This window comes from Coptis chinensis, chromosome 4 (genome assembly GCF_015680905.1).
Source record: "Coptis chinensis isolate HL-2020 chromosome 4, ASM1568090v1, whole genome shotgun sequence".
Classification (NCBI taxonomy): Eukaryota; Viridiplantae; Streptophyta; class Magnoliopsida; order Ranunculales; family Ranunculaceae; genus Coptis; species Coptis chinensis.
In genome coordinates this window covers 28,167,137-28,177,880 of record NC_141459.1, presented here as the reverse complement: position 1 = coordinate 28,177,880, position 10,744 = coordinate 28,167,137, and the positions used below count along the sequence as shown (strand labels likewise).

General features: G+C 36.2%; 1 protein-coding gene across 1 annotated transcript; it reads left to right on the top strand.

The window, feature by feature from the left end:
- Window positions 1-4,550: 4,550 nt before the first annotated feature.
- On the top strand, window positions 4,551-10,740 carry LOC147503025 (phosphatidylinositol/phosphatidylcholine transfer protein SFH6-like). Its single transcript, XM_086607843.1, has 15 exons — window positions 4,551-4,804; window positions 4,897-4,971; window positions 5,211-5,514; window positions 5,677-5,776; window positions 5,886-6,152; window positions 6,286-6,363; window positions 6,491-6,592; window positions 6,704-6,753; window positions 6,861-6,960; window positions 7,075-7,173; window positions 7,285-7,395; window positions 7,796-7,928; window positions 8,937-9,340; window positions 10,341-10,415; window positions 10,523-10,740. Exons 2-15 carry the CDS (start codon window positions 4,905-4,907, stop codon window positions 10,541-10,543), a joined length of 1,911 nt encoding a protein of 636 aa, XP_086463969.1. The 5' UTR covers window positions 4,551-4,804; window positions 4,897-4,904; the 3' UTR covers window positions 10,544-10,740.
- Window positions 10,741-10,744: the final 4 nt, after the last annotated feature.

The window sequence follows — 10,744 nt, the reverse complement described above, 5'->3', positions numbered from 1 at the left end:
CACCCAAAGACACCTTGCAGCGGCAATAGCACCCAAATACCAACAACAAAGAAGAAGAAGAAGAACAACCCAAAGACGCAATCACCCAAAGACACATCAACCAAGAAGAAGAACACCCAAAGATGCAACAAGACACCCAAAGACGCAAACACACATCAACCAAAGAAGAAGAAGACTTCAAAGACAAAACACATCAACCCAAGAAGAAGAAGACTCCAAAGACGCTAACAAAGACCCGAAAGCACGCAAGAATAAACCCAAAGACGCTAAAGAAGAAGACCCCAAAGCACTTTGCGGTAGCACAAAGACGCTAAAGAACACCCAAAGACCTTTGTAGCTAATGCCGTGGTGCTTAACAGCTAGGATTGTGTGAAAACGGAACGGAATACAAATAAGACATCGACATCGATGTTGCTCAAGTAAAATCATCGAGAACTCCCAATACTGAACTCCCAACGCTGCCGTATTATTATTATTCGAAGGCACCAAAGGCGGGTACTCTACTAGGCCTCAAAGCAACAAGAACATCAGCAGCTCTCGGCATGCGGTTAGGCGAGGCAAGGGACAGTGATACATCAGGCAAACCCAAAGACAAATTGAGGGTCTCAGTCTCAGTCTCTAGTTTTGGTTTCTTCTCATTCTCCTTCTCCGACTTCCCCTCTCGATTGATATTTCGAACCACCTCCACTAACCCCATTCAATTGCAAGAAATCTCTTTCAACCCATCTCTCATCTTCATTTCCAGAATCCAAAACAACTTCTTTCCCTTTACTACAACTACCCTTTTCTAAAGAAGTCAAAAAATTCTTCCCTGTAGCTGTAACCTCTTTTTCTTGAATACCCATCTTAAAATTCTCACACAAATAACTCAAAGTCAACTCCTGCGATCCTAAATTTCCAATTTTTAACGAATTTGAGCTACCCCCATCTCGATCCATGTCTGATTTTTCAGTATAAAATCATCATTTTACAGAAAAATCAGTTTTTGTTCGGGTTTTTGGAACTTTCCGAGTTTTCAGTACCATACACAATCTTTATCTGTAAACATGATGAAACACAGGTAGAAAAATAGACAAAGTTACCTAAAAGAAGGAAGGAGGAATTATAATGACTGTAATACGCCTTGTCTTCTTCTTCTTCTTTCCCTCATGACGACTCCATTTGAGAGAGGAAGAAACCGAGAGAAGAGAGAGACGCGGCTGAGAGAGAGAGGAGAAGTGTTGGAGAGAGGAAGAGAGGTGCGAGTGAATGAGAGAGGGAGAAGAAAGAGAGAGTCTGAGGGTGGCAAATTTTTTTGATCCGTAGTGAGAAAATAAGGCTGGCAAAAGAGTTTAGGGGGGGGAGGTGGATTCTATTTTCCCACTTCTAGTGGGAAAATTTTGTTTGCCGGCAAATAGCAAATAATGTTTGCCAGTATCTTTAAATACACCCAAACACTGGCAAATGGTGCATCTAGTGGGAAAATAAAATTTGCCACCCCTATTTGCCACTAAACAAACACAGCCTTAAATTTTGACCCCAAACAAAGGAAAAGTAAACAGCGTAACCGATGCCCATGTGTTGAGTTGAGCTATTAATTCATCACCAAATAATAGTTTTGGTTTGGTTAGTACATACCCAAAACCCACTTCAAACTCTGGTAAGAAACTACTTACCTACTATAGAATAATTGAAGTAATATCCTTCTAAGCCTTTGCCCCTCCTTTCATGCATGGTAAAATTGACAACACTCAAATGTGAGTGTAAGAGCCAATTACTGGAAAAGAAGAGAGAGGAGAGTGGGGATTGCAAAGGTCGTGACATTAAGCGTAGAAGACGAAGTGCGTTTTAGGCATTTTTGAAAGGGATTTAATTACTGGTTTTAAAGCCCAATCAGACCTAAAGTACACAAATATTTTTATCAGCCCACTTATTTATTTGATTTTAAGTTTAATCCACTTAAAATCAAATAAATGATAATTTAGAAATTAAAAAAATAAAATGAGAGAGTTAATTGGCATTCACATCTGAAGTGATTCCAACCACACATATGCCCGCATCTAATTCAGATCCCCACGCAATCCCCACCACTCTTTGTCTACCCATTTTGTTTTATTATAATAGATTATACATATATTACATATATTAATCAATAGTATCGTAAGCTTTGAATAAGAGCTCCATTTGAATAATGTTTTAAGCTATAACGTCAAATTAAGTGATTTGGACTTTTGGTATGCAAAATCCATAGAGGCATTTTTGCTAAAATATTGGGCATATAACTTTATCAAACAAATTTGTACAAACAAATAATAGTCATACAATGCAAGTAGAATCCCTGGCTTTTTATGCAATTAAAGATAATCATGAGACTTAAAGTGGGCGTTCAAATGGTTAAATTGTATGCTAACAAAAAAAAATGAATTGAAAATAAAAATAACTTACATGTGTGGATTGGTGATGCCAGAGTTGCCGACCAGAAAGGCCTGAGAAGAGAAGGTAAATAGAGAGAGAAAAAGTAATAACAATTTATAGAACTGGAGAAAACACAAAAATAGGGAGGAGGTGAAGATGCTCATTATTCTTAATGATCTTTAATGGAGGAGTTACACAAAAATTAAATGAATGAGAAGAATTACCACCAAGAGTCATACTTGAAGGAGATGGTATTGTTATGATTTTTATTGGAGAAGAGCGTGAATTTTGAGAAAAATCCTCTTTAAGACGTTGAGACGTTTTTGTTTTTGTTTTTTTTTTTTTTTTTTTTTTTTTTTAAGGTGAGAACTGTTGGGTTGGTTTAGAAGGCCTAAATTTCTTCATTACAACCTTTAAAAGCCTATTAAAAACAAATTAAATATGGCCAGAGAAGCGTTTTTTAATAATTTAATACACTCCTCAAATTTCTCAACTTAAATTTGTTTTGTGTATGACATTTCTTCTCAAACTCGAGTTTCTAATATTCATTGTGTCATTTATCACACCCCTTAAATTCAAGTGCAACCCCTCGAGTCATTAAGTGTGTTAATAAAGAGTCAATTTAATTTACAAATTTAATTCTTTCAAAACGATCCCAACCACACATCTACCCCCATCTAACTCAGATCCCCACGAAATTCCCACCACCCTTTGCCTATCAATTTTGTTTTGTTATAATAGATTATACATATATTGCATATATTAATCAATAGTATCGTAAGGTTTGAATAAGAGCTCCATTTAAATAATGTTTTAAGCTATAACGTCAAATTAAGTGATTTGGAATTTTGGTACGCAAAATCCATAGCAAAGCAACGACAAGTTTATCTTTCTAATTTGTTAAAGAAGACAATAGAATAACATCAAATGTTGAGTGCAAGATGCCAAGATCTCTAATATTGCACACTTTAATTTATTTGCTACCATACCAATCAATACTTTATATTAGTATTTGCAACAATGAGTCTCTCCCACTCTTTTTTATTTTATTTTTATTATTATTATTAATAATTTTAATTATAGCACATGGAATATCGAATATGGCTGTGTAATTTTGTTCACTGCCACGAGGACCGAGGTGTTGGTCAGGAAATTCAACAAATTTGGACAAGGTTCATTTCAGGACTGTTCATATTTACTGCAATTTATGGACCCCAATTTTGCAATACAAAAGGAGTAACCTCCTAATTGTTTGATTGACATATTTACCAAACTAATGCAAAATTCATAAAATCAGCGAACATATCTTGACTATCAAATACTATCTTGCAGTGGTAGGTATCCAATCCTAATATATTTATTAAAAAAAAAAGAATAATATAATAAATGCCAGGCAAAGTAAAGGTTCCTTTTTAATCTAATCTTTAGCAGCAAAATCCGTTCTACGCTGCTTCACGCTTAAAGTCTCAATCACCCGACTAAAGCCAATACTTGCTCCAAAAGCTTAAACCTAGCAGCAAATGGTGCAAGCACTATGCTCACAGGAGTTATCTGCAAATTCAGTGTTTGTTTCTTTGTTCGCCAGGTGTAAAGAATATGTTTCCAAAGTAAATTTCAGATTAGAGTAAAATATGAAATTTGAATTTGTTTAATTTCAAGAAATCAAATTTGTCCAGATTCCTAATCCGTTAATCCATAGAGCTTCGAATATTTAAAAAAATTACCTCCAACCAACCACGCGTGATTACATGCATTTTCGTTTATTACTCACCTAAATATACACAATCAATCTTATGCGTCGTATATATATTCTCTAAGCATTAAGCAATAAGACATCACTCAGTAGCCATTCTCACCAGTTAGAGCATCTTTATTAAGTGGACATTAAATTGGTTACATCCACTGAAAAACCATATCTACAATTCGAACACCCACGTGGACGAAACGAAAGGAAAGGAGTCAAATCAGCACTCCAACTCCAAACACCACCAGATCAGATCACAATCCACAAAACAAAAAAGAAAAAAACGCCAAACCATATAGTGACCGAGATCGAAGTAAAAAGAAGAATTCCCGCGAAGCTAGAACAAAAAAACATCGCTCTAGTTCCTAGTTCTAGACTAGACTTAACCAGTGGGCCCCACACTACTTAGTTCACAACAAAAAACTCTCCTCTCTCTCTCTTCTGTTGCAGCAGCTGATCTGCTCCCCTCCCTCTCTCTCTCTCTCATAATTAATAATAAATTCCCTTACCTCAAATCTCATTCTCTCTTCTTCCGTTTTCCTTGTATTAAAAAGATTCCTATAATATATATCAATTAATGCTACACCTCTAAATATAAAACTTACCGTTTCTGTTACTACTATGTTCTTCTTCTTCTTCTTATTATTATAACACGCGTGTCTCAAGGTAACTTTCTTGTGTTTCATTATTCATGTGTTCTTTCTTTTATATATATATTTTCTCATGTAATGGGCAATGTGGGTTGTTTTTGTTCTAAGGTGCATTGATGCTCAAAGGATCAGATTGTTTTTATAACATGTCTGATAATACTCTTGACCGCTTCTCTCTTCCTTGTAAGAGTCTCTTATTATTCTTTTCTTTTACATCAAGATTTGTTTGATAATGAGGAAGAATAATTCTAGATAAGTAATTGTAATATGAAAATATGAAGTCCCCAGGGATAAAAATCACATTTTTACTGTGCTGGCTAGGTGGAAAGAGTCAGCATTGTTGTTAAAAGTTATATGTATTTCTATATAAGATTTTTTTGTGATAAGTTTAGCCCATGGTTTAAAATGTTTTTTTTTGATAGGTTTTGAGGGGACTTCTGGTTATGATGAAAGAAGAGAAAGGAAATCTGATTTTGAGTGTTCTGAAGATGAGAGAAGAACGAAAATTGGGTCTCTTAAGAAAAAAGCAGTAAATGCATCTACTAAGTTAAAGCATTCTCTTAAGAAGAAGAACAATAGGAGAAAAAGTGGTGGTAGAGTTAACTCTGTATCAATCGAGGATGTTCGTGATAGTGAAGAGGTTGTGGCTGTTGATGCGTTTCGGCAAGCGTTGATAATGGATGAATTGTTACCTGAAAGACATGATGAATACCATATGCTGTTAAGGTAATTAATTACTTCGATTTCGACTCTTTTTGTCGCTGTTTGCATTTTAGTGTGTGTACCATATTGTATTTATTTCTAGTTTATGGTATGTAGTTAGTCTGATCACGAGTGATAATTATTTTCCATTTTATCTTGTAAGATTGATATTTATTACATGTTCAGATTCTTGAAAGCTAGGAAGTTTGACCTTGAGAAAGCAAAGCAGATGTGGGCTGACATGATTCAATGGAGGAAGGAATTTGGTGTAGACACTATTTTGGAGGTACTTTAATCCTTTTCTATCCCTGTTGCAGCAGAGACTTGTTTTTCATCTTGAGTTACTATCCCTGCTTTGAAGTGTCCTCAGTAAGTTCTTCTTGTGTCTTTGACAGGACTTCAAGTTTAACGAGTTAAATGAAGTTTTAAGTTACTATCCTCATGGTCATCATGGCGTGGACAAGGAAGGGAGACCAGTGTATATTGAGAGACTTGGAAAGGTTGATCCCAACAAACTCATGCAAGTGACAACTTTAGATCGCTATGTAAGATACCATGTTCAGGAGTTTGAGAAGTGTTTCGCTGTGAAGTTCCCAGCTTGTACCATTGCTGCCAAACGATTCATCGATTCTGCTACAACAATCCTCGATGTTCAAGGCGTTGTATGTCACCACCCTTGTGTATTCGCTTCTTACTAATAGTTTTGCTGTACAGTCACACACACAACACAGACGTACTTATATATAGGTCTACTTAGAGTCTGAAGTGTTGTTTTTTCCATCTTCTTGCTATCAGAGCTTCAAGAACTTCAGTAAAACTGCTCGGGAACTCATATTGCGGCTGCAAAAGATTGATGGTGACAACTATCCTGAGGTAAGTAGTCGACATTAACATCATTGATGAAAGCTATTCAGTGGTTACAAATTTCTTTGCTGCTTGTAGATACATTACAACCTCAGATAGTTTACCGTCTTACAAAATGAATACTATGATGCTGCAGACGCTGTGCCGAATGTTCATCATAAATGCTGGTTCCGGGTTTAGACTGTTGTGGAATACTGTGAAGAGTTTTATTGATCCCAAGACAACTTCGAAGATTCATGTATGCTAAAACACTACTCTATATGTTATGGTTTCTTTTAATAATTTTTGGCAATATGGTCACTGTTTTATTTTGGGACATATAACCGTACATTGTGAATTGCTCTAACAGGTTCTTGGAAACAAGTACCAGAGCAAGTTACTGGAGATAATTGATGCGAGGTATATGATTCTGACTTGAATTTGGTAGATGTCAAGATTAGGAAAATGTATCTCATTTTATATATTTAAAATGTACAAACTTCTGATATATCTTGGAACTTCCTCAGTGAGTTGCCCGACTTTATGGGGGGTACCTGTACCTGTGCAGATCAGGGGGGCTGCCTTAGATCTGACAAAGGTCCCTGGAAAGTTCCCAGCATATTAGAGGTTCTTCCTTGTTTTTAGAACTTTCATTTCTCTTAAGTTTGATTCCAGAATATTTTTTCAATTGTGTTTTACATATGGTTCAGAAATTTCTGACTGCCTGGATTTGCCTTTCAGAGGGTTCGTAATGGTGAAGCACGATACGTTAGACAAATTGTAAAAGTTCCCAACAGTGATCGTACGATAATTGCTTATAGTAAGCCACATCACAGTGGGGTAAGACCTTTAAATTTATCAGTACTCAGTATGCGTTTTTGGAACTCATCTTCAATACATCATTTTGTAATGTCCGTCTATTTTCTGATATCATTCCTACTTTTGGAACAGATGAAAGGAGGTGACACATCTACTGCTGAGTCCGGATCTGAAGCCGAGGACAGTACTTCCCCCAAACCGTTTAGTCATGCACATCCTAGGCTGACAACTGTTTGCGAAGAAGTAAGGGTTTCTTTTGCATTTTTAAGTGAGTAGATAAAATGCTAAGTTTGAAAGAAATGTATTAGATTAGTACTCACTACTCAGGATCCGCACTAGTTGTTTATTATTGAATCACACAAGTTGGGATTAATTGTAGATCAATGACAATAATGTAACAGATAGCTCTCTGGTTAGTATCTAACACTATCTTATTATAAGCCATATGGGGATCCTTCAATCCTTCATCTATTCTATAAAATATCTTGATTTTTCCTTTAATTAGCTTGAACTTGAAGCTTTGTAAAGATGATGGTTTTTCTGTGCTTGGCATGTCTATTGTTGCAGATTGGTGTACCTTTACTTTTTTATTTTGAATATTTATACAAGTACTTATGTGGTTAAGTGGTATGAATGTTTGTAGGCAAAAATTGCTAGAAAGGGAAGCTTTAATGGTGGCTTTTCAGAGCATGATGAATATATTCCAATTGTCGACAAACTTGTGGATGTTGGATGGAAGAGAGAAGTTTCGCGTCAAAGGTCCTTCACAGAAAAAGGTTTGATAAGAATACTTTTCTTTAAGCTTTCTCGCAACAATTTTTTTTTTTGGTGATCTAGTATCCAAGCTTGAGATTAAAGAACCTTTCCACACTGAAAATATTAGATCTGTAAGAGAAACAATTTCTAGTATTTTGTTGGTCATCTAATCTTTTTCATCCAAAAATATATTACAGAGCAAATCCTAGTATAACTCTTGTGGCCAAGTATTGTTTGAGAACCCACAAACAAACGATACTTGTAATATGGTTTGAGAATAGTACTAAAAATTTACTAGAAATAATTGTATTGGTAACAGAATATAAGCAGTGTGAAGCAAACACATGCAGACTAGAACATACAGATGAAAGAATAAAACAAAAACTAAAAGAATATACTTGAAATAAGGACTTAGAAAAACAATCGAACCCAGTTGGTTCGTACTTCGACTGTTTTAACTCTCAAGACTTTGAAGGCGATTAGTATTGGAACTCCACCCCACCATAGAGATCTGAAATGTGCAATAGTCACACCTAGTTCCAATACCCTTTTGGTCGTTGGAATTTCAGACGATTCTTCTTGGTGGATGTAGCGACCTTGAGTGATCTCATTGTTTATGATATATATATACACAAATATATGTTGTTGATATTTGAAGCTCTAAAGTCCTATCATTTAGTCCTGACCTTGATTGGTTCTGAGTCTAGGTGCGACACAAGGATAATTTCAGTGGTTGTTTTATCAATTTGAGTAATGTGTATATATAAGCGTTGATTTGACTTTCATCCAATTAATAGATTTTCAGATGGTCCATATATTTTTCTCGATAAAGTCAATGTCTGTAGAAGAATCAGGAACTTAAATGCATAATCTGTTTAAAGTTAAAAATCTGAAGATGTAACTAGTAAGTTGCAGTGCTATGAAAGTTAAATACTCACTTTAAAGGTTCTTTGTTGAAACGCAAGCTGCCTGCTTTTGTTTTTTTTTGTTCAGTTTCAAACTGATTTGATATTTACTATTCTCTACAGCGACCTATTCCTCTTCTCATACTCAAAATACTCCAGAAGGACATTGGGCTCGGATCTGTGCCGTGGTTATGATCTACTTCGTAACTCTCATTGCTCTCTTTCGTTCAATGACTTGCAACTTGACCAAAAGGCTCCCTTGCTCATTGCCCAATGATGACAACTGCATTTCAAACCTGACATCTGACAACTCAGCCAAGGATGAGTTCGCTACCCCCTCACCAATTCCAGGAGTCATTGAGGCAGACCTTATCTGCTCCTTGCAGAAAAGACTTACCGAGCTAGAAGAGAAAATTCAGGCTCTCCAAACAAAGCCATTAGAGATGCCTTCTGCGAAAGAAGAGTTACTGAATGCTGCCATTTGTCGGGTGGAGGCATTGGAAGCTGAATTAATTGCCACAAAGAAGGTATACTTTCACATGTTTACTTTTATGTTACTGTCTCAACAACCAAGACTTAAAACAACATTGATCTAGTGCTCACTGGAATGAAGTTTATTGTGTCGAACAAGTGCCTCACCTTCCATGTTTTTTCCTTGTCATCACTCGAGCACCTCTGCACCGGGGAGCACCAAATGATCTTTTTGTTGAATTGTTTTACATTTACTAAGATCTGTTTTTAGCATTGTATTCACTCGATAATACACGTGATAATCGAACATGTTATCCCTGCCCTGATTCCTCTAGCCATTATTATTAGGTCGTGTTGCGTTCTGTGTATCTTAACAATCTTAGTCTGTTGGGTATCTCTGTTGGCCATCCTGTAGCATGGTTGTTGATTTAAAAATGTGTAGTTTCACACTTCAGCGCCTTCTGTGTTGATTATAGCTCAGTGCTTGCAGTATGAATCTGAAGGTCTCATGGCCCATTTCTCTTGTTTGGTGACAATGGCGAGTTACAATATTATTAACTGTCTCGACTTGGACAGAGTTGAGGTCTTAGGACAATTAAGCTGAAAGTAGTCAGTATTTGCTGCTATATATTCACTTAAATAATTTCGAAAGCTGTCTTTCTTGTTTGTTGACATGCAAGGAAAAATGCTTGCTTGTTGTATCCAGGCAATTGGCTGCACTTGCCACTACATTTCATATTTACTGCTGCAAGTGTGCAATACAGGACATGTGTTGTAATAGAGTTAATAATAATGATGAATGTGGGACATGCTGCAGCGTTTCTGAGCATGGCATGTCATATTTATTTGGCTTGAGCTGCAGGCTCCATGATTCTCCCCTATTTTTCATGTTGACCTTAGGGTTGTTTGATATATTATTTGCTAAACTCAAGTTAGATGCATCTGCATGTAAGTTATGTACCTGTATATTTCTTTCACTCCTACATACACTGTCCTGCTCTATGTGTATTTCATGCACATGTGTGTCAGAGTATGATGTTCTTTTCTCCTTTACAGTCCTTGCATGAAGCTCTGATGAGGCAAGAGGAACTGCTAGCTTACATAGACAGTAAAAGAGAAGCCAAGCTGAGGGTAAGTCAATCTGGAAATCTCCTTTCGGAACTTTAAATCACATTGCATGTTTATTCTCGAGACTGACAACCATTAATCCTTTTTCCTTTTTCTTTGTTGTTAAGCAGAAAAGGAAGTTTTGCTGGTAAAAGAGGGTCTCCTTTGCATTATATATTTATCATCTGAGATTGTATACATATTGGTGGAGAGGAACAACATTTTTACTGAGAGGCTCAGGCCTTGTGGTCCGTCTTTTGGGTTGCTAATCCAGTGAGAGCTGTAACAAACACTTTAACTTTTTTCACCACCTTTCTATATAATTGTCTACAACTTTTAATTTGTTTAATGCT